A 27,848-nucleotide genomic window follows, 5' to 3' on the forward strand; every position below is an offset into this window, starting at 1 on the left:
CAAGAAAACTCTATGGATACACTACTGCAACGACTGTAGATGGAGGTGGGGCGTTCTGGGAGAGATATGTCCATGGTGTCGCTATGGGTTGGAGACGACTGGACAGCATAAGACAAGGCAGAGCCACCATTTAAGGTAGTTAATTACTAACAAAACTGTTCGCTCGACTCTGAGGATTAATTATAAATCAGAACAAAACTGAAACTTCATTTTTGCTTTCTTCTGTGGCTCTTTTCCTCTGCTTTCCTTATTCATTCTCCACTAGCGTCTAACCTTTCTTTCAAAGAGATTACGAAGTGCCTTCGTGATTCGGAACAACAAAGAGGTGGTCACACAAGCAAGGCTCAATGGAGCTAATTACTGTCACCTATCATTAAACCATAAATCACCTCCATTAGACAGAAGATGCACTGTATATCCCCTAATGAAACATCTGATAATTTTATGCTGACTGAACTATGGCATGAAGTAGACAGAATTTATACCCAGAAATAATTCTTCAATCAATGAAGTCACTAAAATGGGTACCTTCAATAAATCCGCCACCATCAGCTCTCTAGATTTTTTTTTTTTTGAAAGGGTAACAGATGCTTGCCTGGGTGATCAGCATGAACTGGTCTAAAGCAAACACTGGGTTGTAACCTTTGCTTGACCACAGAGCTAGACTCAATGGACGTTAAGTAAAATACCAACTACTGAATACCTATACAGGCCTACATACTGTTTCTCCCCCCGCCCCACTTTGTTATGAAAATAGAAAAGATCTGATTAATAATTTTACCTGTTTGCCCGTGAACTACAAATAAATTAAGATATGTTACGTGCCACAATTTAAAGACTTTGATTTAGGACCGCAATTGCATAATTATAAGTATACCTCTACATTTGAAAGCATAATCTATTAGGAATTCCGTATTGCCACCTAAAATCCATCTTCATAACATACATTCTGGCATGCATTATGTGTACTCACAAATTTATTACATAAAGCCGGAACGTAATAACTTACTTAGATGAGTAACTAGAAAAATTTGGTTGATTCTGTGAATTTATTGGTTTGGCAGGTTCTGGGAGGTGGTTGGCTGGAACTTGTGCCGACGGCTTATTGTCGAAACTTCTGCGATCAAAATAGGAAAGCTGCTTTCGATAGTATTCTTCATCTTCCTCAGGGTCATAGTGATTTGAACGTACGATATCATCGGGTACTTTCACTTGCGGTTTCTGGGGTTCTGGGATCCTAAAAGATGGTCAGAAAAGTGCTCTCATTTTTATAACATTCATTTTTTTAGAGGAAGCTTAAAGCAGGGGAATTTTCCATCTCCACGTGACTTTGTAGAATACACTAAGCTGTAGTCGCCGGTCATTAGGCTAGGGAGAACTATGGGAAGTTCCTGACCTCATGCTGTTTTCTTCCTGTAAATGTGGGCTGGGTCAAGCCTGGTAGGAATCATGGAAATGAACTACGACCCTGGAGAAGGAGAGTGGCCTAATGGAAAGAGCATAGGCCTGGAAGACAGGAGACCTATAAAAAAACCTCTGCTGCTCAGTAGAAGTCATGGTATTTATTAAGCTCCTACCAAACACATTGTACTGTATTAAGTGCTTGGAAAAACATGTCCCATTCTCACAAGGATCTTACTCCCTAGTGGAGGAGACAGCTGTAGATATAAAAATATTCACCTGTACAAAGCCCAGTAAGGGAAAAGCCCCTTCCCAGGCATCTCTCTTCCCTTGCTTGGGCCCCACCCTAAATGATTTCAAGTGCTTAGTACAGTGCTCTGTGCATAGTAAGCACTCAAAATACCACTGATTTCTAATCTTCTCATTCATATTTCCTCAACAGCCACTTCAACTTCACCTAAGCACTTAAATACTCATGAACTCTCCTAATACTGATTTTACATATTCTATCACTTCCTCCCATCTGTAATTTAATGGCTGTCTCCCCCTCTACATTGAAGACTCCTTCAGGGCAGGATCATATCCACTCATTTAGTTGTACTCTCCTAAGTGTTCAGTATAGTGTTCAGTTCTGCACACAGCGGATAAAATTCTGTAATAAATTTTTTCTTCCAAGGAGCATCCCTTCACTTCCTCTCCATCTAATCTCTTCTCGGCCTACTAAAATCAGCTTTTCCATCCCTTCACTCCACCAGAATGACACTCTCTAAAATCACCACTGGCTCGATTCTGTCCTAATCCTACTTGACTTCTGCCACCTCCCTCCTCCTTGAAATGTCATCTGGTTGGGTTTTGCTGACCCAGCACTACATGGTCTCCCCTCCTACCTCTCTCACCATTCCTCCTCAGTCTCATTTGCTGGTTTCTCATCCATCTATCACCCCCTATCTGTGAATGTCTTACAGGATCTGTTCAGGCTCACCTTCCCTTCTCACGCGAAGGTAGTAACAGTATTTATTGAATGCCTGCTAGGCACAATGTAATAATGATGGTATTTGTTAAGCGCTTACTATGTGCCAAGCACTGTTCTATGTACAGCAATATACAGCACTAAGCACCTAGGAAGTGCAAAATAAGCAAGTGACCCATTTCCCACCTATAAGGAGCCTGAATTATAATGATAATAATAATAGTACTTGTTAAGCACTTACTATGTGCCTAACACTGTTCTGTGCTGGGGTAGATACAAGATAATCAGGTTTGGACACAGTGCCTATCCCACATGGGACTCACACACCACTTTACAGATGAGGTAACTGAAGCCCAGAGAAGTGAAGTGACTTACCCAAGGTCACACACAGACATATGGCAGCACAGGGATTAGAACCCAGATCCTTCTGACTCCCAGGCCCGTGCTCTATCCACTAAGCAATGCTGCTTGGGGAGTTCATCTGCTCGCATGGTTGAAGTGATCACCTCTAAGTGGGTGACTACCAAATTTACCTCTCCAGTTCTGAACTCTCACCTAACCTGCAATTTTGCCTCTCTGGCCTCCAAGATATCTCCACTGTGATGTCCCTCTGGTAACTTAAACTTAACACGCCTAAAACTTACCTACTCTTTCTCTTCTGAATTCTCTCTTCCTAACTTCCTCCTCTCAGTCAATGAGACTAACGGCCTCCTATTACTGGAAGTCCACAGTCTTGGTGTGATCCTCAACTCCTCACCGTCTCACTTACCATTTATTGCTAAATACGGCCTACACTTCCCATTTCTTTCTTTTTTAAAAATTTATGGTATTTGTTAAGCACTTACTATGAGTCAGGCAAGCAGCGTGGCTCAGTGGAAAGAGCACGGGCTTGGGAGTCAGGTCATGGGTTCGAATCCCACTCTACCACTTGTCAGCTGTGTGACTGTGGGCAAGTCAGTTAATTTCTCTGTGCCTCAGTTCCCTCATCTGTAAAATGGGGATTAAGACTGTGAGCCTCAGGTGGGACAACCTGATTACCCTGTATCTACCCCAGCGCCTAGAACAGTGCTCTGCACATAGTAAGCGCTTAACAAATACCAACAATATTATTATTATTACTAAAATCTGAGGTGGATATAAACTAATCTGGTTGGACCCACTCCAGGTTCCACATGAGGTTCACAGTCTTAATCCCCATCTTACAGATGCGGAAGCAGGTACAGACAAGTTAAATGTCTTCCCCAAGGTCATAGAGCAGTCGAGGGGTGGAATTAGAACCCTTGTCCTTCTGACGCCCACCAATCCAGGCACTTCTTTCCCGGATCCCTCAGGTACCTTCCACACACACTGCTACTATTCTGGCTCAAGTACTTGTCGCAAGGTGGCTAGCCTGCTGCATCAGCCTCCTCACCGGTCTCGCTGCTTTACATATCCCGTCTCTCCCCACGACTACTCCTCAGCACATTCTCTTCGTTCGTTCTATACTCACCTTCTAACTGCACTCCGTTGCATCTTGCCTGCTTCCAACTCCTTGCTCAAACTACTTTCCTGACTGCAGATCTCCCAACCCACCACACCTCAGTCCTTCCCAGCTTCAAAGATCTGAATTCCACGTCCTTCAACACCCCTTCCCTAATTCTCATCTCAAATCACATTAAGCACAGGATCCACCTCTAGCACTTTTATTTATTTATTTATTTCTGACATTTATTTCCCCCATTCTTCAGCACTTGTGGATATAAGCATCATCACTTTCGGGGTCAATTTATTTACTGATTACTAAATTTGTAAATAGTTTTATGTCTGCCTCCCCAGTTGGAGCGTACCAGTCAGTCAATCGTATTTATTGAGTGCTGACTGTATGCAGAGCACTGTACTACGTGCTTGGGAGAGTACAATATAACAACATACCGGACACAATCCTTGCCCACAGCGAGCTTACAGTCTACAGATGGGGGCTGAGGAAGAACACGGCAGAAGCTCAGGGGTGGCGGGGTATGCTGCCGTGGGCAGAGAACACAGCTTGTGCTTCTGTTGTACTTTCCCAAGCATTAAGTACAGTGCATTGCACCCAGTGAGGACTCAGTAAATACCAATAGACCCACCGCTAATGCTGAAGAGTGGCTTGGATGCACAGCTTGTTGCAGAGGGAGCAAAAGGCTAAAATTACTTTTTGTGCATTGGCTCTGCCACAGAAAGAAAACTAATCACTTATTTTCTAATTACTTTCCATGAGCCACTCCAGGACACGTTACCATGGGGAACAAATTTAAATTTTATTAAAAAAAGAACTATTAAATTGTTACCAAAACATCAAGATGCTAAAGTTTTGTTTTGATATTCTTGAAAGTTTGACTATTCTGTGTTTCTAGACTAGACACATTGACCCTCAAGTGTTAAATTAAAGCACCCAATAGAGCACTGTCCTAACTGTGTTGATAACAAAAGTACGTCATGTAATTATTCTGTAATAATAATGATTGATAATGATACTAATTCTGTACCAGAACCTTCAAAGATTAGCTGAGAAAAAAAGAAAAGATGTCCACAGAGAAGCAATGTAATCCTTCCTAAACCAATCCTCCAGTAAAAAGTCTCTCTGTCTGAGCTGCGTATTCTGCTGACCAAACTTCTTTTTCCGCATTTGCGAAGTTCCGACTTAGAAGCTAAGCGGTGTACTAACCTGTATGGTGTCTTGTCATGTTCACTGAACTGATTCTGTGATGTTGGTTTGGGACCACTCACTGCCACACCAGAGGGCCTGGGTGCCACTTCCAGAGGCTGTGGAAAAAAGGAAATTGCAAATCTATCCGTAACTCCGTGATGGCGGATGAAAATAAAGCCCGATTTCCACGAACCTACAGCCTCTTAATTCTACACTTACAATTCAAGTATCCCAACCCAGCAAATGTTCATGCGGTTTTTATCTTACTAGCCCGTTGTTACCCGGTTACCTTAACTGTCGATGTGTCATTAAGATCCTTCCTGCTGTCCAAAGAGGCTGACCTTTTGTTTTCAAACATCTTGACCCTGGTAAGCACGGACTGGGGCTTCATAGCCGGGTCTTCCTCTTCTTCAGTTACGGTAGGTGGCGGGGGCAGTGGTTTGCTGCCGGAAGGCAGAGCTTCGGATTTGTTTTGGGACGAGGGTTGGGGGGAAGGAACCCCCGCGGGGCCGTGGGCAGGCTCGTATGACGGTGCTTTCGAGTTAAATCCTTGGGGTGGGGGGCCTTGTTCGTAATTCCTCGGGTGTTGGTCAAAATATTGCTTTGGCTCGGGAGACTTGGATGTCGTCGACGGGAAGGTCTGCGCTTCCGGTTTATATCTACCGTGAGCTGTCTGTTCCTCGTATCGCCTTTGGGGCACAGTGAAGTTTTGGGATGGGTGTTCATAGCGGGGCCTGCTATCGTATGCCATCGGGGGTGGGTCCTCAAAACGAGGCTGCCCTTGGAGGTAGCTACGTTCTGGAGCCTCGGCGGGATGTTGCCGGGAGTCGGGATGCGGGGTATCGAAAGCCCTGGGAGGGTAGGGCTGCTTGTCGTCGTAATACGCCCAGAGCTCCTCGTAGGGAGGCACTTGGTCGTCGTAATGAAGACGAGGGTCATAATTCTGGGAAAACTGATCCGCGTAGCCTGCCGACTCGTATCTGTAAGTTGACTGTTCGTATTCTCGGTTAGGATGTTTCTCTGCATAAGGAAGTTGGGGCTCATAACTCAAATTAGGTTCTTTTTCCTGCCTCTGCACTGGATGATTAAGAGCTGGCTGTTTTACGCCATAGTTTTGCCTCGGTGGCTCCTCGGGATATGGCTCCTTTCTATACACCTGCATGAAACACGGTTTTATTCAAATTTAATTTTAAACTCCTTTTAATAATTAAAAACAAACAAACACTAAGCCGCCAGTCTTAGGACTATTAGGCTAAAAGGACACTTTCTACTACGATCACCGGGCTGTGCCTGGAAGACATTGGTAGAAGTGTCCTGTGGCCCCAGGTGTCAGCAAATATGGAACTGAAATAAAGTTGAAGAAATTTAAGCACCGTGATTAACTGCAAAATTATAAGATTTGCTCCAGATCGCTTCCATTGAAAATAAGTGTGAAAACAAGCACAATCTAAGTTTTAAGATCAGGAAGTTTCCCTAAGGGCTTTCAAAGCTAAGAAGTTGAATCAGACGCCAGAACTAAAAATCAAGCTTGGAAATCAAAATAGTAAAGCATACATCTCGCTTCATTCCTAAGACAAAAATCAGATATGCAATCGGAAGCCATGCAAACTGAAAGGCTTAATGATTCTCTGGGATTCGATGCACTCTCATGAATGGCATAAAAACCCACGGTAAAAAAGCCAAAGGAAAATCCTTTTGGGGCCAAGCAAAAACGTTCATTTGGTAGCTTAATGGGCAGCGGCAAATTAGTGCAACAGTGCGGCATGGGTACCTTGGCTGGGTCTACATGCGACGACAATGATGGCTCTTGATCCCTTAGCATTATGTGAGCTGCCTCGGGGCTTGCTGGAGTTAAGGGGCCAGCTGGTTGTTGGTAAGAGTTGGGAGGAGCTGGGATGGGCTCCTCCAGTCTGACCTTAGTTACGTTTACATTAGGATTAACGGCAGAGGTTGATGATGCAGGGGTGGTTTCAGGCGACGGGGAAAGGGAAGGGGTTGTTGATGAGGCTTCTCCTTTCTGTGAAGTGTTTAAAATATTTTAAATAGAGTGCTTTTTGGACGCCGCTAACTTTCCACTTGAGTTAATATTCTTTTTTTAAAAAAACAGTGTATTGTGTATAATAATAATAATGGCATCTGTTTAGTGCTTACTATGTGCCAAGCACTGTCTTAAGTGCTGGGGTAGGTACAAGGTAATCGGGTTGTCCCATGTGGGGCTCACAGTCTTAATCCCCATTTTACAGATGAGGTAACTGAGGCACAGGAAAGTTAAGTGGCTTCCCCAAGGTCACACAGCTGGCAGGTGGCAGAGCCAGGATTAGAAGCCGCTTCCTCTGACTTCCAAGCCCGCTATCTTTACACTAGACCGATATATATATACACACACGCACACCCACACGCAATCACTGTAAGTGCGCTGACTCAAGAAATGATCCCCTGACCCTACATTTCTTTGAAATTCACTCTATCACTTTAGAAGGTGAGCCCCTTATCTAAATATAAGCTTTACAATTTGGCCTTTAATATCCTGGTAGCCAAATCATGGACCTTTTTTGGGAGAGGATGGTGTTCTACTGTTTCCATCGAGTCTCAGAATTTAAAATGGAATAACGTACCTAGGGCTATAAAACGTGGAATGCTTTGCTGCTTACCTGTTGCGAGGCTGTTTTAAATCCAGGGGAGTCTAGTCTATGAATTGGTTGTGGCTGCGCTTGTGGTGAATAAGGAGGATATGTTTGACTTTCGTGATGAATCCCGGCAGTGTCCTCTCTTACAGGTTCAGAGGACCGTGTAATGGCAGACTCCGGAGGAGTCCCCACCTCATCATTAAGAGTTTCATCTAGTTCTTGATCAGTGTAGGCCCCGCCTTCTGTATCTGTGTCTTCATAGTCAGAGGTGTGTCTACTGTCCGTGCTATACATTGAATATTCACTACCTGGGGCTGACAGGTAGGACAGACGATCATCATGCAAATCAAGGTCATCACTTGTAGCACCATCCGCCTGGGTCAAATAAAAGTTAAAAAATTTATTCAATATTTTCTTTTTTTTTAAAGAGAGATGGCCCTTTATTTTGGGGGGGGGGGGGGACTGGAAAATATATCTGGCTCTGAAGAAATCAAATCCAGTTGTAATGAAACGGCTTGGTTTGGACTGTGTGATGAGTTAAGGGTCAAGATGAGCTGTACAAGCATACATGCAGACAAACAGAACACTACTAGCCGGCCAGCCTGGGCGGCGAGCCCGACCCCAATAGCACCTCAGGGACTATGGGGCAGCCCTCGGGTGTACGCAGCTGGAGGGTGGCCCTCCAGCCCAGAGCCGGGAAAAGACGATGAAGGCCGACCAACCATTTCTGGAGAATTGTCGGCACATCAAATGACAGTGCTTCAAAAGAAACGTTATACCCAATGTCACGGCTTACTTTCTGTAAAATTAAACGTAAACCACTTCGATATTTAAAAAGAAACCTCAAAAAGAGCTAATCCCGGCATTTGGGTCCTATGAATTTTCCCCAGAGCACTACAGAAAAGTCTCATTACCGAGGACACGGTTCCTTTAAATGAAGAAATGATTTTCAAAAGACAAACGAAGCTTCCATTTGCAGTAGAGAGAAAACAGGATTACTGTCTTTTTTACAAGTTCATTCTAAAGGTCTTTAAAACCGAAGGGAAGCAAAATGATTCTCCAGTTTGGAATGAAACTCGTTCCCAAGGAAGACGGGCCCTGAAATTTAGCGTTGCTAGCTTGCTGCTCATTAATAAAAATGTGAGGCTGGCAACTGAGTTCAACGGTGTACCCCTGACACTGCAGCTGTAGTCCCACTTTTAAACCCAACCGATTTTGAAGCCGTAAAACAAAAGCACACCCTGTTGGGGCTCCCCTTCTGCTAAGAGCAAGAATCCCGGGGAGCCTTGGTAGACTCCTGTGATTCACTCATATCGGGGCTGCATACGGCCCACTGGGTCATACCCTCAGGGTATTTACTAGTGGCAAAGCCTAGGCGCCCAGTCTTTTGACGAGTTCTTGAGGACATGAACCTAGGCTTGTGACTGGAACTTCCAGAGTCCCTGTGGAAGAACAGAATTTATTACCCCACAAGAGAGTCCCTGCTTACTCTGCCGTTCTTCCATAAGGGTTGATGTTATCATGCTGTCTTATTTTGTCTCTTGCGGCCTTATTCTAGGTGCAGTTGGGACAGGAGGATGTGCCTCTTTATACCTCTTCTGTCAGCCTACTGAAGCTGATCTGGAGAGTTGACTAGTGAGCAGCCAACCAGGGAAAACTGGTAAGGCCTGGGGAGAATATCTTACTACCAATTATCTCTTGCCCCTTCCTCTGTTTAATGATAATTGTGGTATTTGTTTGGTGCTTATTATGTGCCATGCAGCATACTAAGTGCTGGGGTAGATACGAGATAATTGGGCTGGATATGAGATAATTGGGTTGGATACAGTCCCTGTCCCACACAGGGCTCTCAGTCTTAATCCCCATTTTCAGATGAGGCACCTGAGGCATAGAGAAGTATTGAGTATAATACAGCTGGATGGATCACCTACACCAATATGAACAAGGAGGTAGAAACAAGGGCCAGATTGGTAGCATGAAATGCCGCCAGGACTTTATCTTACACGAAATTCAGATAACTTCGGATGGTCTGGTAGAAAGCCCAGAAGGTAAACGCTAGGTAAAGCCTACACCTTAAGTCTAGAAGAGGCAAGCAAATGTTACCTGAAGTAGTTTTAGTACTTCCTAATTGATTCAATATACTTCATTACTTAAAAGCCCAAACTTGATTTCAAGTCCTTCTGCTTTTAAAAAAGTACCATTTCTAATGGCAATGATCGACACATTTCACTCAAAAATATGCTTAGGTGTTTCCCCTCATAGGAAATAGGGGCTCTAACCTCATCAGGAATGAAAGTATGTTCCTAATTGAAAAGTTCACTGTAGGTGGGGTTTGTTGTCTACCGACTCTTTTGGACTCTCCTCTCCCAAGCACTTGGTACAGTGCTCTGCACACAGGAAGTGCTCAGTAAATACCACTGATGGAGACCGACTGAGCTCAGGAAATAACGTGGAAAAACCAGATGGAAATTTCACTTAGAACCAAGCTCTGGCCACATTACTTTCCACAGCTCTCTTGTAACACACTTTCTACACATGTGGCCCTTAGAGATTCCACCTACACCTGCCGTTATTCTACCGATTATTATCACTACCTGCTGAGTCACGTACACTTCATCGACACCTTGAGGGACCTCAGTAAATATTTCTCGATAAGCATGAGAACAAGAAGGATGATGATGATGATGATACTGTCACATGGATTTCGTGTACCAGAATATTAAGGAGGTGATTACTGTTACTCTATTAAAAAGTATGAAGGTGAAAATGAATAAGCAGGTCAACCAGTGTTGCGGCAAAGGTGACTGATAGGGTTTTACTTCTACCTCCTCAGCTACTCTACCAGAGTTGTGATGGTCCAAGTCATTCCTGACCTGAGTCTGCTACTTAAACTGATCTCATGAATAAATATACATATATATAAATAATGGGTGGTATATATATATATCACCCATTACCTCCAAACTGGTGCTGGTGAAAAAGACTACAACTCAAACATATGATTATGATAAATCCAGATGCTACCTCTATTTATGAAAGTTTTAAAATATCTTTTCAAAGAGGCTACAGCATTTTCTGGAGAACAGGCACCGTCTTAAACCTAACAGCATGCACTGCCAAAGCTCCTTAGCCATAGCCAGGCAGAAGAAACTGGGGCCATGCAGGGATGAGACACGACAAGGAACAAGCCAGCAAACAAAACAAAAAACTCAAAATACAAAGACACCCACATCTCCCCCACTGTCTGAGGAAAACATTCTTAAAACCTTTTCAGACCACGTTCTGGAAAGAGGGTAAAAATTTTTTAAAAAATATATCACCACACTATAGTTTCCTTCAACCACATGCCCTTGGAGGGAAAAAAAAATTGGTATACTTTGGTTTGAATCCAAATAAAACGCACAATAAGAAGTAGTTACTATTTTAGGGGTCCAGAGATAAAGCTATCAGGGTTGGCGTAAGACACAGTTGAATCATTTTGTTGAGGCAATTTAATATGTGCTCCGATTCCTGTGTGGGACTCGATGGATGGAGAATAGACAGAGTCCTGTGCCGTTACGAATCAAAATTTTCATAACCTCCAAAAGCGCTTACCTTCCGGCTATTCCACATAGGAATACGCTAAAGGAGGATATAAAACTTTCGATATAATTGATTTACATTACACTTTTGAAAGGTAATGGCTGGAGCAGCTAAGGACAAAGTAAATGGAGTCCTAGTACCACTTACAAAGCCTTACGTGATCCAGCACAGAGATTACAAAAAGAAAGGTCTTACCTTTCCTTCTGAAACCCATACCAGTTGGTTCTGTTGATGCTGAATTGCTTCTTTCAGTGCCCCATACCAGCCGTCGTTCATCGAATTTAAATTAATGGTAGCTGAAAATGCAATAAAGTATGCGTGACCCGGCCGAGTCCCCAAGAACCAATGAAATAAGACACCACATTTTCCCCCATTAAATCCTGCAGAACTTGAGACATGGATCACACCTCCCAGCTTGCATTTGACAATTTTTTACATGATATTTATCTTGCACTGTGTACTTTGCCAACGGATTTCCTGCATTATTCATGACGCATGCCATATGAGAAAAATGAACCATATTCCCATTTTAAGGGGCAGTCTGAGAGCAATGTCTTTTCTCGGTCATCACACAGAAAAAGAGAAGAAATGTCATGACTAGGTGATAACCATGGCCCACCTTGCCTGGTGGTCTGTGGCTCACCTTTGGGGGCTTCAGTCTATGATAGTTGCCCTCCTTAACTTTTGGCCAGATGGATAAAAATATAAACTGCATGCATTTACTAACCACTTTAAAGGAGCTCTTCTTTCCTCTGAACTTTCTGGTACTTTAATTCTTAGATCCTTGCTAGAATGGATGCACTAGAGAGAGATTCCCCAGCTACAGCTGTATTCAATGCCAATATTTCCTGCAACACTTTCTTGCTTTGCAATAAAGTAACAGTCTGGCTCCACCCCCAGGGTGCTGCGTGGATGGCAAGGTTCCAGGGGAAAGCCACGAGAAGGAAGGAGGGAGGTAACAGAGGTCGCATTCATTTATTCAATCATATTTATTCATTCATTCAATAGTATTTATTGAGCGCTTACTATGTGCAGAGCACTGTACTAAGCGCTTGGGATGAACAAGTCGGCAACAGATAGAGACAGTCCCTGCCGTTTGACGGGCTTACGGTCTTATCGGGGGAGACGGACAGACAAGAACAATGGCAATAAATAGAGTCAAAGGGAAGAACATCTCGTAAAAAACAATGGCAACTAATTAGAATCAAGGCGATGTACAATTCATTAACAAAATAAATAGGGTAACGAAAATATATACAGTTGAGCAGACGAGTACAGTGCTGTGGGGATGGGAAGGGAGAGGTGGAGGAGCAGAGGGAAAAGGGGAAAAAGAGGGTTTAGCTGCGGAGAGGTAAAGGGGGGATGGCAGAGGGAGTAGAGGGAGAAGAGGAGCTCAGTCTGGGAACGCCTCATGGAGGAGGTGAGTTTTAAGTAGGGTTTTGAAGAGGGAAAGAGAATCAGTTTGGCGGAGGTGAGGAGGGAGGGCGTTCCAGGACCGCGGGAGGACGTGACCCGGGGGTCGATGGTGGGATGGGCGAGACCGAGGGACGGTGAGGAGGTGGGCGGCGGAGGAGCGGAGCGTGCGGGGTGGGCAGTAGAAAGAGAGAAGGGAGGAGAGGTAGGAAGGGGCAAGGTGACGGAGAGCCTCGAAGCCTAGAGTGAGGAGTTTTTGTTTGGAGCGGAGGTCGATAGGCAACCACTGGAATTGTTTAAGAAAGGGACTGACATGCCCAGATCGTTTCTGCAGGAAGATGAGCCAGGCAGCGGAGTGAAGAATAGACTGGAGCGGGGCGAGAGAGGAGGAAGGGAGGTCAGAGAGAAGGCTGACACAGTAGTCTAGCCGGGATATAATGAGAGCCCGTAACAGTAAGGTTTATTGCATGTTTACTGTGTGCTGAGCACTGTACTAAGAGCTTGGAAGAGTAAAACCTAACAATAAACAGACAAATCCCGGCTCACAACAAGCTTACAGTCTAGAGGACGAGCTTACAGTCTAGAGGGCAGACATGGCAGGACAAAGGTCTGGCAACTAGAAGAGCCTCAGTTGGAAAAGCAGACTGTAAGCTCGTTATGGGCAGGGAATGCGTCTATTTCTATACTGTACTCTCCAAAGCATTTAATAGAGTGCTCTGCACATAAGCACTCAATAAATATCATCGACTGACTGATGGAAAACCAAAGCCACTGCACCCGAGGAGTTCAGATTGACGGGGGAGGGACGTCTTTGGAATCAGCCCAATGTGGATACAGAGAAAGCTCTGGAGTGGCCAGATATGAGAAATGCCTTCCTTTGGCACTCTATTTTTATGGGACCAATTAAGACCAATTAAGGCACGAGAAGCAGCGTGGCTCAGTGGAAAGAGCACGGGCTTTGGAGTCAGAGGTCATGAGTTCGAATCCCAGCTCTGCCACTTAGCTGTGTGACTGTGGGCAAGTCACTTAACTTCTCTGTGCCTCAGTTACCTCATCTGTAAAATGGGGATTAAGACTGTGAGCCCCACGTGGGACATCCTGATTCCCCTGTGTCTACCCCAGTGCTTAGAACAGTGCTCGGCACATAGTAAGCGCTTAACAAATACCAACATTATTATTATTATTATTAAGAGTGCTATCTAATGAATCTCTAGATCCTAGAGTCATATACCATGGTTTCAGATAGTGGCAAAACTACTTTCTGAAAACGACCGGCATATGGCTGGCCTTAAATATAGAAGTGATGATTCTAGAGATCACACTTCTTGGTTCCTGGGTTAAATAAGCTGTCAAAGCCTACTCAAGTAATCTGTAGTAATTAATCAGAACCCAAGTGACAAAAGTCTGAAGGAAAAGGGTTGGTTCCTAAAGTTTAAATAAGGAGTTACCTGTAACAATACCCCATAGACAGCTCTAACAGAAATTATTTCAGGAAATTAGCCAACTCATCCGACACACTTTAAGAAGAATCAAGCTTTATAGTGACCAAGTCTCCGTCTACACCATTTACCTAAATATCTGACTTTTAAAACAGTTTTTCATACTCACTTGTGAAGAGATGGTGGTTATTTTTGCGAAGTTTGTGAGATCGTTCATATAACTTCCGGGCACTTTTCCGTGACTCCGGGCACAATCTCATCCTCATTGTTTTCACACCCTGCTTAGAGTCAGGGTTAAGGAATACCACAATGGGATACCACTGTGCATAATTCAGACGATCAACTGCATTTGGTGTTACATCTAGTAAAGCGTGCTTGTCCTGAAGGGGGAACAAGTGAAAATTTATTAAACACGCCAAAAATTGTTTCCTTTAATGATTTTATTGGAACAACAACAAAAACAGTGTCTAACAAGGCTTAGAATGCTTTACAGGGTCTTCACTTAAGACCACGTGGCACCAGGGGATCAAATTGCTATATGTAGTAGAGAAAAAATTATAAATACAGCCTTTGCACCTTAAAGACCTGAAGGATTAATAGTACTCTTTCTGGGCAAAACAATTTTCCCAGTATAGAGTGCAAATGACTTTGCATTAACTCACACTAGTAAACTTAAGAACAGTGAGAAAATGCTAGTTGTGTGAATAAATCTTTGCAAATTTTTAGGCACATGAGACTGCAACTAGGATGACCAGAATACATAGCTTCTGTGATCCCCATTGGCCTTTCCGCAAAAAAGCTCAGAACCTTTTTTCCTAGGGAGTTAAGGTAGTCACTGTATCACTTCGAAAACTATACTCACAGATCACAGTAACAATTCACTCACTGTTTACAACCCAGCCAACAATCCAATTTTTAACCACTTACTCTGTCAATGATCTGCTTTATTGTATGAAGACGGATAATGCCAGAGCTCCGTTGGTCAGTACCAGCATCTCTTGGTTCACTTTCTATTCAAGAGAAAAAAATGTAATCCATTATTAAACTTTGTATTAATCAAGCATCTTTTCCCCAGGTGGAATACTATGAAAATGGAAGTTCCAAGTTTACCTGAATTAACTTTTAAAATTTACCTAAACTTCCTATTTTCAAGTATGTGTATAAAAACACTTTCAATACAGGCTTAAAAATGATTGAACACAACCTTAACAGAGAAGGTGCTTCTGAACAATGGAAAATCTATTTCTTTTTAGAAGCAGTAGCAGTGACATTTATTAAGTAACCGCTGTGTACATGGCACTGTAAAGAACTCAATGAATACCACCGATTGACTGAGGGCAATGGACTTGGAAAAGGGAAACAGAAGCACAACACTTAACTACTCTCAAAGAGCTTATGCTCAGTCAAGGAAAACAGCTGTAAAAATACTTTGGTACGCACTTCCAATACAACCTAAATAAGCAGCATGCCCTAGTGGATAGATGACGAGCCTGGGACCTAGGTTCTAAAGCCAGATCTACCACTTGTCTGCTGTTTGACCTTGAGCAAGTCACTTCACTTCTCTGAGCCTCAGTTATCTCATTTGTAAAATAAGGATTAAGACTGTGAGCCCCCTGTGGGACAGGGACTGTGTCCAATATGATAAACATATCTACCCCAGCACTTACAACAGTACTAGACACACAGTAAATGCTTAAATACCATCATTATCATTATGTGGGACATGGACTGTTGTATCCATCCTGATTCAATATGTATCTACTCAAGCACTTAGTACAGTAGTAAGCACTTAAATACCATTAAAAACAAAAACAAAAAGAAACACTGGTGGTCTACCTATAGTGTACATGTCTGACTTGATTTTTGTTTAGAGTCTGACATTTGGGATAAAGACAAATAAGGAACATTTGGCAGGGCAAACGAAAAAAGAACTAAGGCAAGGGTGGAAGTGTACCAAAATGGATCCTCTCTTTTTTGGTGCTTTGGCATGAGTTTCCTGAAATTTTTCTCAAATACACTGTTGGAGTCAGTGATCTGTCTTCCTATTATACAGTGGAGGTTTTAATTCAGAGGCAAGAAGTAGTACACTCTGGGATGTTCCAGAATCTGCCCATTGTGTAATTAACATTAGAGAACATTTAAATAAAAACACTGGCATCTTCAAAAACAAAATTTGACTGCCTCCATCCTATTAACCTAAGTAGCATCATACAGATAATAGATTTTCTTTCAATGTATTGCAACAGATTACAAGTCGCTTACTTGCAACTTGATAAATATCTGGCTCTTCTCTTGCCAGCCTCTCTCGGGCAACGTCAGCTATTGGTCCAAAAATAGTTACAGGCCTGAGAAATCCAGCTACAGAAAGAAGGGGGAAAGGGAATTTAATGAAAGAGGAAAAAAAATATCATTTTCATGTACTTTCTAGGCAGAAAGGAAACATCAAGGAGATCTGTTTTAAAAAGGAAACTACCTTCTCGGAGAACAACTCTTTCATAAGCTGGGAATTTGGTTTGAACGGGCTGGGCAGACAGATCCTCTCGGCTTTTCCGAAGATTTCTCTTGGAGCTGCGAAGCCCTCGGAACCTCCAGAAGTCAGCACGATCTCCCCCGGCTGTTTTGGGGAGGGTGTACTGCACACTGGCTAACTGCTCAGCCCTTCACAGGAAAAATGAAAACACAAGCAATTCAGTTTTCCAGAATACTAGATTTTCATTCTACTTCATACTTTTGACTCTTTACCAATATCTAGGATTGACAGCTAGGCTTGCATACGATCTCCGGAAAGAGTCCAGAACTGAAAGTCAGAAAACCTGGATTCACAAGTTGCCTGGTTGGTGATCTTGGAGAAGTCATTTCACTTTTCAATGCTTTGGTTTCCTCATCTGTAAAACTGGAGATAAAACCCTCGCTCTCCCTCTCCCGCAGAGTGTGAGGCCCACGTGGGACAGGGACCATTCCTAACCTGATTGGGTTGTAATTACTTTAGTGCTTAGCAGTGCTTTGCATATTAATATATGCAGTAAGCATTTACTATTATGATAATAATCACTCAGCACTATCTATAATCTGTCCATGTAGTTTTTACACTCACAAGGTGCTATAATCATGTGGATAAACTTCTCAAAGTAGGGAGCTTTCCCTTTTTTTAATGGCATTTGTTAAGTGCTTACTATGTACCAGGTGATGTCCTGAAGGGCTGGGGTAGATGCAAGCTCATCAGAAAGGACACAGCCCACGTCCTATATGTGGCTCACAGATGAGATAACTGAGGCTCAGAGCAGTGAAACGACTTGACCTAGGTCACACAGCAGACAAGTGGCAGAGCCAGGATTGTGTGTGGTGTGGATAAAACAAATCTTTCATGTTTCCCTGAAACTGGTGACTGGGTGAGGCCAGTTCAACCGATCCTTCCCACACCCCACTTTTGGCTTGACTTGGTTCTATCTCCTAGCCATCAATTTCCTTTGATCTTTTTACTGCCCTAAACTGCAAGCTTCCTGGGGGCAGAGATCATCTCTGACAATTTTACTGTACTTTCCCAAGTGCTTAGAACAGTATTCCTTGTGGGTAGGGAATGTATCTATCTACCTTATTATATTGTACTCTCCCAAGTGCTGTGCACAGTTTTGTACATGGTAAGCTCTTCATAGATGCCATTTATTGAGTAGATGGGGGAAATCTTTACCTATTATAGCCCCAAACCCTCACCTGGGGAAGTGAGGGTGTCACACCTGGAAATCTTTTAAGAAATTTGGTAGTAAAAATGGACTTCACATCGATCATAAAACTACTGAATGGTGTCTTCTAAAAAAGTTCATTTTTAAATGTCATATTTCACAAGTTAAGCAGTGCTACATTCTACCAAATCCATAATTCACGTAAATGATCCATAATTCACGTAAATTATCTTGTCTTACCTGTTTTTGTTAGGAATGATGCCTCTTTCTACCTCCTTGTGATTTTTGCCAATTCTAATAGCCAGCCAAGATCCCAGTTTGCCATTATATAAGGTGTCCACGACACGGAACACCTCTCCTTTGTTGAAGCTTAGCCCATAAGGGGACTCTTTTTCATATTCAAAATGAGTTCTAATGTAGAAGGAATCTCCTACATCTGATTCAACGATTCGACGATAAACTGCAACAAAATTAAGTAAGCACGTAAAATTCAATAGCCCACAACTTTGGACATCAAAACATAAAAGACTACGCTCAAAACCATTTTATACTAACTTACGATAGCTGTTGTCCAGTTTTACATTTTCCTATGACAACCTGGGCTATCGGACAATGAATATTAGGAGTATGTACATAAAGTAAGTACAGTGCTAATCAGAAAACGTGAGTCAGACAATGCATTCATAATTCTGGAATGCTGAATTTGCACAGAAGAATATTAAGGTAGGACTGGAAGAAAAGAGAACTAACATTGGGGCCAAGTAATCATTTTTTGGAGCACTAACCATTCTACACATAACACATTTGGATACTCTTTTTGCAAGATTACAGCTCTTACGGTCAGGAAAAGCTACCAGAAAGATCCAATTGTCTAGATTAGTCTTCTGCCCACTCTCGGTCCATTTGTTTTCCTTCTCTTGGTCGGTTTTTCTCCTCAAATCCTCTTTGGAGTACACTTCTTCTATTCCTATTCTTTTCTCACTCTGACTCCTGCCTCTGTGGAAATGTATCCACATGGAAGAGGATAATGGAGGGGCAGAGAGTCAGGATGTGTTAGGGTGAGGTGATGAATATGGATATATGCTAGATAGTATGTGTATGCTTTCTTCTCCTCCCCCGGACCCCCGCTACCTAGTTTCTGAGCAGTCTCTTCTAGATGTAAGCTCATCGTGCGCAGGAAACATGCCTATTAACTCTGACACACTGTACTCTCCCAAGAGTTTGGTTCAGTGCTCAGCACACAGTAAGCATTACATACACCAAGCTTGTTGTGGGCAGGGAATGTGTCTGCTTATTGTTGTATTTTACTCTTTCAAATGCTTAGTACAATGCTCTGCACACAGTAAGTGCTCAATAAATACAACTGACTGAATGGTACTTATTGAGAGCTTACTATGTCGAGAGCATTCTCCCAAGAGCTTAGTACAGTGCTCTACACAGAAAAAGCATTCAGTAAACAAAATAGTTAAGTAAGATGGCACGTAATGGGAAGCCTCAAATGTTACAGAAGAGTTTGGGTTATTTATATGGCAGCAATCAATAGTACTTACTGAGTGCTTACTCTGGGAAGAGCAGTGTACTAAACATCTGCAACCACAAAACAGAGTTAGTACACATAATGCCTGCCCTCGAGAAGTTACAAGCTGGCGGAGAAGCTGCGTGGTCAACCAACCCCCTATTAGTTGCTACTTACAAGTCTGGATTTACCGAATTATAGTTTCTTGCTGATGGGCTTAAGGAAACATTAAGTGCTCAATATAGTGCTCTGCATACAGTAAGCCCTCAATAAATACGACTGAATGAAACATCACTTACCATCCTTCTTCTTCTGGGCTAAGATTGTTACTTCCTCTCCTTTAGGAAGGTCAAGAAGGAAAAGAACAGCCTCTTCGCGGATGATATTAGTGAAGTCTACATTGTTTACCTGGTGGCCACAAACAAAAAACCTATATGAATAACGACTCTTGAGATTATTGGCCTCTTTTTAAAAGAATGGGTTCAAAAAAAGTTCTACATGTTTTTCAGTTAAAAGAAAATATTGAATCCATTTGGATTTTGTATGGCACATGCTTAATAAGATCCAACTCGCTATCTTCAAGCAAGTCTTTCATTTAAAAAGCTCCAAATAAGGAAATAAATTGGAAGAAGAGTGCCCTCCTAAGCAAAATATTATACATTATATCCCTACATAACACAGAAAATTTCTCCAAGGGAAACTATAGCTCTTCGATCCTAGTGATCACTAACAGGAAAAGTGAATGTATTGGGAAAAAGCAGATAAAGGAATCTATTGGAACGATGCAAAAGGTAAGTGCAATAAACCCCACAGAAAAAGGAACTCCTTGAAACTAATGGGGTTCCTTGTTCTTCAAGATTCCAGTCAGATCACTAATGGGCGAGCACTACACACTCACCGTGGGGATTTCTCAGCAAGGCGGAAACCTTGACGCTCTCTTGGGAAAGAAAATTAATGGCCCTGGATTGCTAAGGAACAGGAATGAGCCAGAGTAATGCAAGATCAAATTTTGGGTTGACTTGTCCAGTTCAGCGGTCAGCAATGATCGAATAAATTGGAGAACTGATGAAAAACTCTTGTTTCATTAGTGCTGGGCAGACACACCAACTAAGAAACATTTTAGCCTTTCTCTCTTAACAAGCTCATGTGTCCCTATCAATGATTGATTATGCCTTTCGTTCTACCGACTTCTGCCATGAGTCTTGGAAAGTGTTCCACACCCAGGGGATGCTCATATGACTTGATCTCATCCCTTGCTTGGGTACTGAGAAAGCTGGGAGGAAAACCAGGAAAACTGAAAAAAAAGACAGCAAGGTAAAAAGCAGCAGCACGATGCAAAATCTCCACCAAGGAATTCATAACTCAATCTCTTCTATTAGTATGTTCATCTTCTTTTTGTAGATTAGCTAAATATTGAGTTTTTTTAGTCCAAATGCTGACTATAATTTACTACACTGCCAGCACAATTTACATTTACTTGAAGCCTCTTTACTTAGGACCAAAGCATTCTTCAAAATAAATTGGGTCATAAACACATTGACCTACCCTGAGAATTTGGTCTCCTTCTTCTAGGCCTTCTTTGGCTGCAGGACTATCCTCCAGAACTCCGGCGACAAATATTCCTACATCATTACCGCCAGCCAGTCGCAAGCCCACACTGTCTCCTTTTCTAAATTTTACCAGTTTCATGCTTGGTCTGTTGAATGATATTTTTTTTAAAAAAAGCAGGAGATCATCACATATCAAGGGATAAATATCAGTTTTTTTAAAAATGGTCTTTATTTTGCATATTTAAAACCAGAAATAAGAGATAGTAGCAATGGTAATTATTAGGTGCTTTCTGTGTGTAGAGCACTGTGTTAAGTGCTGAGAAAGAATATACAGGTGGGAATTAGACATGGTCCTCTGATTCCCAGGTCTAAGCTCTTGCCACTAGGCCATGCTACTTCTCTTCACTGACAAGCCAGATGCAATTAACATTAAGTGGTGTTTACTGAGGGAAAATGGTCTCCGGTGTTATCACTGGGACCTTAAAAACTCTCATTCCGAATGTCTACAAATGTTTATTTAGGGGGAAAAAAAAAAGTGACATTACCGCAGCATGCCGTCTTCATGAGTAGAATTGGGCAGGGGGCCATCGGATGGGCTGACAGGTAAATCCACGTCCGGCTGTCCAACCTGAGCATACACTGGCTTTGGCTCTGAGGAAACAAATGTTAAATTGAGAAGGAAACATTCGGCATGGGATGGAACACAAATCCTGCTGAACTACTCTGAAGTAACTATAAAAACAGAACTGAATCACCAGTTTGCAAGCACAGCACGAGAGCCTGAAAACAATCAACATCCTTACTGGCGGGGGTTTACCTAAATCTCAACTAGACCATTTTGCCTCCTTTGAAGCCACGAGAAACAGAAAAACCTCCAGTGAGAGGGTTGTGTTTGTAGAAATGTTTGTTGCAAACTTTATCTTAAGAGTCAAGTAATGGGAAATTGGGGCTGGATGAATGTGTCACGTATGTTCAGTCCTAGACTACTGGTACAGTTAGTTTTCCCTCACCAACTGGAGGTCTGGAAATCTTCATGCTTAATAAAATCTAGTATGTATACAATAAATGATATTAGGGGATAAATGGTCTTCTTAATGGCTCTTGCAAAGGCTCACAACAAAATGCCATCCTCAGAGCCTTACTAAAATCACATCTCCAAGAGGCCTTCCCCTACTAAGTCCTCACACTTCCTGGTCTAGGCCCTCCATTTTGTGTCACCTCCGCACTTGAGTCTATTTTTGGCCCTTGCCTATTCACTCCTCCTCAGGCCCACAGCACTAATGCACACGTCTTTATATTCTATCATTTCCTCTACCAGTATTTTATTTTAATGTCTGTCTCTCCTAATGCGCAACCTCTCTGTGGGCAGAGACCACCTATACCAACTCAGTTGTATTCTACTCTCCCAAATCCTTAGTATAATGCTCTGCACAGTCAGAGCTCAATAAATACCAGTGACTGATTTAAGTGAGATCTTCCCTTCTCATAACATGGCTAAAACAGGGTGGGGAATGTGCCCACTGACTCTGTTATACTGTTATATAGTACTCGTGGCTCACTGGAAAGAGCCCAGGCTTGGGAGTCAGAGGTCGTGGGCTCTAATCCTGGCTCCGCCACTTGTCAGCTGTGTGACTTTGGGCAAGTCACTTAACTTCTCTGTGCCTCAGTTACCTCATCTGTAAAATGGAAATTAAAACTGTGAGCCCACGTGGGACAACCTGATCACCTTGTATCCCCCAGTGCTTAGAACAGTGCTTTGTACATAGTAAGTGCTTAACAAATACAACTATTATTACTCGCCCAAATGCTCAGTAAAGTGCTATACGCACAAAAAGCACTCAATAAATTACAACTGATTGAGTGTCTGCATGGCATGTTGTTTCTCTCCCAGCTTGCTTTGCCGTGTAGAAACTGTCCATACTGACATTGTCTCATGTTGGATTACAGAGTCAGTGAAAATGGGCAGGAAAGAACACTGCCTGGCATGGAGAGACTAGTTGTCGAAGCTCATTTAGGAGTTGAGAGAAACAGGTAACATACGAAAATGAGGGAAAGTTTTTTTTTAAAAACAAGGGACAAGACAAGCAGAGGTCAACATGAGTGGATTTAGAAGCATGGGTAGCAGCATGGCCTAATGGAAAGAGCCCACGCCTGGGAGTTGGAGGGCCTGAGTTCTAATCGCTGGTCTTCCATTTGCCTGCTGCGTAATCTTGGGTAAGTCACTTAATTTCCCTGTACCTCCGTTTCTCCCTCTGTAAAAGGGGGATTCAATACCTATTCTCCCTCCTACTTCGACTAAGAGCACCATTTGGGACAGGAATTCTGTCCAACCTTATTATCCTCTATCTACTTCAGCGCTCAGTACAGTACTTGGTGCATGTAAGCACTTAACAAATACCACAGTTGTGGTTATTATGAGACTTGGGAGAAGGAAGAAAAAGAAAAGGGGTAGGTAAAAGAGAAAAGCAGGGAGGAGCAGAATTATTTCAACTAAAGGCAGAGTCAGTATTTTTTGCTCTTTAGCTGACTTTATCTTAAAAAGAAAATCATTATTCTACCTCGACACTTGTTCTTTTTGGTGGGAGGCACTGCTCAATCAATGGTATTTATTGAGCACCAGTGTGCAGATCACTGTGGTAACTGCTTGAGAGAAAAGAATACTCTAACCCCTCATTTCCCCTATGCAATTGGGTGTGTACCCGTGAAGCAGTGCGTGGGCCACGAGTCAAGAGGACCTGGATTCTAATCTAATTTCTGCCATGTGTCTGCCAAGTGACCTTGTCACTTCACTTCTCTGGGCCTCAGTTACCTCATCTGGAAAATGGGGATTAACACCATGAGCCCCATGTGTGACATGGACTATTTCCAACCTGATTAGCTCATAACTACCTCGGTGCTCACTACAGTGCCTGGCACATAGTTAAAGGCTTTATACCATAAAAAATTAATAACTCCAGCTTCACAGCATTTGTGTATACACCCTTTAATTTGCTATTTCCTCTCCCTGTAGCATCTCTTAATGTCTGTCCTCTATAAGCTCTTCATGGGCAGAGAATATGTCTACCTACTTTATGGCACTGTACTCTCCCAAGTGTTGAGTTTGGTGCTCCCAGAAAGCACTCAATAAATACCAATAATTGACTGATTGAATAATACACGTTTCCTACCCTCAAAGAGTTTACAGTCTAACAGGGAAAACAAATACTAAAGTAAATTGCACAAAATAAGTGTGGCTAAAGATGTAAGGATATGCATTATGTGGATGGTCATGTACCCAACTACCTAATTTGAGTGGAAGGCACTGTAGGAGGAATATAAAGTGGGGAGATAGAAAGTAATTGAGGAAGGTCTCCATGCAGCTATGTGATTTCTGAAGGGCTTCCAAAATGGGGAGAGCAGTGGTCTGTCAGAAGGGGGATCTTGAAGCAGGAGGGTGGGTCTATAAGCAACAAGTTGGCGGTGGGAGATACAAGAACATGAAACACAATGAGGAGTTTTAGCTTGAAAGGAACAGAGGTTACAAACTGGGATGTAATGGGGTAAGAGAGTGGACAAAGTCACAGGAGGGAGAAAGTTGACTGAGTGGCCTAAAACCAACTGCCATGAGTTTCAGCTGGGTGAGGGGAATGGGTCACCATTGGAAATTTGAGAAGTGTGCACAATCGCATTTTAAAGAATCGACTCAGGTGCCTGAGTGAGGTATGAACTAGGGAGGGGGAAGACAGGAGAGAGGGACGTTGATGCAGTAATTAAGCCAGGAACTAGCAAATGTCTGGACCACAGTGGTGGCTGTGTGGACAGAGAAGGGGGCAGATTCTGGAAATGTTGTGCAGGAAGAACTGGCATAATTTGGTAACAGGCTGCATGTGGGTGGAGAGGGCAAAGAGAGAGAAAAATCACAGATGATGACATTTTGGGGCTTGACAGATGAGGGTAGTGGGGTTATCGATTGTGATGGGAAAGGATCTGGGAGCAAAGATGGGAAGTTCAATCTGGAATAAACTGAATTTGAGGTACCGGCCGGACATCTACACAGAGATGCCCTGGAATCAATAGGAAATGAAAGAGCGGGTGAGAACAGATCTCCACTTGTACACCACACTAGAGCCATCTTGAAGCTGTTAACCCCTAATAATTTCAAAGTTGGAAAAGATTTATCTAAATTTTATGTAGAGTACTTTAAATGCCTCCAATCATTCCATATGTAAGATAATCTTGGCTAAATGTATGTGAAATGCTTCATTTGGGGTTTTTCTTTCCTTACCTGGAAGTGATGGAGCTTGCTTTTCATTCCTTTCAACTACTGCTTCTTCCACAGTTTTTGAAAGAGTGAGATCATCTACATTTTTTACAGGTGTAGAGACAGTCCCAGGCTTGGGGATTCTCTCCTCTTCTCTGCTCCGGAGACTACAGATTTTATTAAAATAGAGGAGAAAAAGGGAAATGGTTTAGTTAAGCTGTATTTTCAGTAATTCCCATGGAAGAAGTCTAATCTTAAATACTGAAAAATGGGGCTTATAATCTATATTAATTTGGGAAATACGAATCGTCTTCTCCCTTGGTCACAGTTTGACAAAGAACAAAATTATTACAATTACAAAATGACTACATAATTTTTCACAACCTGTATGCTTATTAATTTACCCAATCTTCGATTCAAAATCTGTACATTACTCTTTTTAATTGCATACATAGTGTTATGAATAGCTGGTCATGACTAAAACTTGTAATTATGCAAACAGCCATAATTTAGAAAGAAAACTAAAAATCGACATCAAGCACCAACCTTCTAGCGCTAACCAAAATAGAACTATTTCAAAATTTCTAAAGGTCAAAATTATCAGCCATGAATTATAAAGTCACATAAACAATTTGCCTAATATAAAAGTCAACAACAATACTTTCAGCCGCTTGGCACAAAAATCCTACTAAAATTCCATCTGAAATATGAAGAAAATTCCATTAATCATGTAACGATTGAAAGTGAAGGATTTTCTAAAAAGATATGTAATTTAGACTTACATGAGAATTATAGGGATTGTGGATCTAGCCTTTCTACAAAGACGGTAGATACCTTACTATTGCCCCACTCTCCCAAATGCTAAATTCAGTGTTTGGCACACAGCAAGTACTCAATAAATGCTACTGATTGACTGCAAGTTGGGAACAAAACAAACTCACTTTCTTTTTGTTGTGTCTCCTTGCTATAACTAGCTCCCTTGCTTTTCATATTTGTGTGCAGAAGATATCAAAATCAATGCTTCACTAACTTTTTCTAAATAATCCTGTTTAAATTATGAATTATTACTAGGTGAAGCTACCTGTCATCTTGATAACTAGGAACAGCAAAATACCCTTATTTGAACCAAAGTAATGTCACCGGTCTTCATTTATCGTTTCCACTGTTGCATATTTAAGAGAATCAGGTAGCCCACAAGGCAGAATATTAGCAGTTAATGTTTCTTTTGCCCATCGGCATTACTAAATTGTACATAATTGTATTCTCACCTTTCTAATGTTCACCTGTCACTTGGAAAGAAAAGTCCAAAAACATTTCAATTGGAAAGCACGTCAGACCTTAAAAATGGTGTTCCCCATGAAACTTTCTAGAAATCATCATCCTGTTTTTTAGAGCAATTCCTCTTTCAGCTACAAGATGGAGCCATTATCCTCCAAATGCTATACACAGATTTAGGAGGTGCATTTTATTTAAAAACACGAACACTACCGCTCTAGTTTAGTTTTCCACAATTAAAATTTCAAGTGGTCATCACTGGTGTGCTTAACACTGTGGCTTGGCCAATATTCTTTGACAAAAGCAAGAGTTTGGGGCAACGATAAGAGAGTAGGAGTCCAAATACCCAGAATGGGCTCTAGGTATGGGGGTCCAACTTCATCGTGTCTGACCCCAGACTCTGAAGTGACAAGAGTTGCCTAGAGAAACCTGGAGGACGAGCTGGAACCTTAACAGAAGTCTAATCCATGATATAGCTGGATTCCTGTCGTCAAAAACATGGCAGTATGGCAGGATTTGATTTCCTATTGACATACATGCAATTAGGTTCCACGCCAGAGCCGGCCCCGTTACCCTTGGTCTCTACAGGGCTCATTGTCTCCTCTCGCTGCTCTCCGACTTATTCCAACCATCTCTAGTCTGTGAGCTCGCTATAGGCAAGGAATTTATGATGTGACACATCACATCAGGGCTGATCAGGCAAAAATCAGGCACTATACTCATTTAGTACCACGCTAATTGATAAAAACTGCACCTGGGACTTGGATAAAATGACCATATTAAGATCACCAATATAATGATACTACTTATGGCAGTGATTGTTTACTCTTTGCTGAGCCCTGGGTAAATACTAAAGTTATAAGATCAGTCACAGTTCCTGTCTCACACAGGGCTCACAATCTACCTTATCCCCTTCTAACAGAGAAGGAATCTTACCCATCTTCTCTTTTTACCTATTCCCTAACTCGCTGCCTTTATTCCTCTCAAACCAACCAGCTCGACTCTCACGCCTCCGTCGCCTGGCTCCCGCTTGTTTCCCGGCTTGGAATTCCCTCCTTCCCCACATCACACCATATCTTTCCCTGCATTCAAAGTCCTACCTTCCTCATCCAAAAAGCTTACCCCAATTAATTTCCCAGCAAACTGAGTCATATCAACTCTTTATGTGGCTCTACCACTTATCGACTTACTTGTGTAAGAGGAGCAGAATGGCATAGTGGATTGAGCATGGACCTGGGCGATGGAAGGTCATGGATTCTAAATCTGGCTCCACTACTTGTCTGCTGTGTGGCCTCTGGCAAGTCACTTAACTGCTCTCTGCTTCACCACTAAACACTTAAAAAACACCATTAAAAAAAATTGCTATCCACATTAGTGGAACCTGAGGCCCAGAGACAAGTGACTTGCCCACAGTCACACAGTAGGCTAGTGGCATAACTGAAAGTTCTGACTTCCAGTCCCATGCTCTTTCCTCTTTTAAAGTTGCATAT

At 42.4% G+C, this 27,848-nt stretch overlaps 1 protein-coding gene across 8 annotated transcripts in view; it reads right to left on the bottom strand.

The window, feature by feature from the left end:
• Window positions 1-27,848, bottom strand: part of TJP1 (tight junction protein 1) — a 250,808-nt gene that overhangs the window by 18,119 nt on the left and 204,841 nt on the right. For 6 of the 8 annotated variants that reach the window (XM_029064651.2, XM_029064650.2, XM_029064649.2 and 3 more), the window contains 15 exons: window positions 25,108-25,250; window positions 21,389-21,494; window positions 20,839-20,989; window positions 19,593-19,701; window positions 18,018-18,237; window positions 16,571-16,755; window positions 16,360-16,455; window positions 15,025-15,107; window positions 14,267-14,477; window positions 11,441-11,541; window positions 7,688-8,038; window positions 6,808-7,053; window positions 5,326-6,192; window positions 5,055-5,152; window positions 1,010-1,237 (listed from right to left, as the gene is read on the bottom strand). In XM_029064651.2, coding sequence (XP_028920484.1) covers window positions 1,010-1,237; window positions 5,055-5,152; window positions 5,326-6,192; window positions 6,808-7,053; window positions 7,688-8,038; window positions 11,441-11,541; window positions 14,267-14,477; window positions 15,025-15,107; window positions 16,360-16,455; window positions 16,571-16,755; window positions 18,018-18,237; window positions 19,593-19,701; window positions 20,839-20,989; window positions 21,389-21,494; window positions 25,108-25,250 — 3,195 coding nt within the window. The remainder of the gene's footprint in view (window positions 1-1,009; window positions 1,238-5,054; window positions 5,153-5,325; window positions 6,193-6,807; window positions 7,054-7,687; window positions 8,039-11,440; window positions 11,542-14,266; window positions 14,478-15,024; window positions 15,108-16,359; window positions 16,456-16,570; window positions 16,756-18,017; window positions 18,238-19,592; window positions 19,702-20,838; window positions 20,990-21,388; window positions 21,495-25,107; window positions 25,251-27,848) is intronic. The other 2 variants (XM_029064657.2, XM_029064656.2) reach the window with 1 other exon arrangement.

The sequence above is a fragment of the Ornithorhynchus anatinus genome, chromosome 5 (genome assembly GCF_004115215.2).
Source record: "Ornithorhynchus anatinus isolate Pmale09 chromosome 5, mOrnAna1.pri.v4, whole genome shotgun sequence".
NCBI classification, from domain to species: Eukaryota; Metazoa; Chordata; class Mammalia; order Monotremata; family Ornithorhynchidae; genus Ornithorhynchus; species Ornithorhynchus anatinus.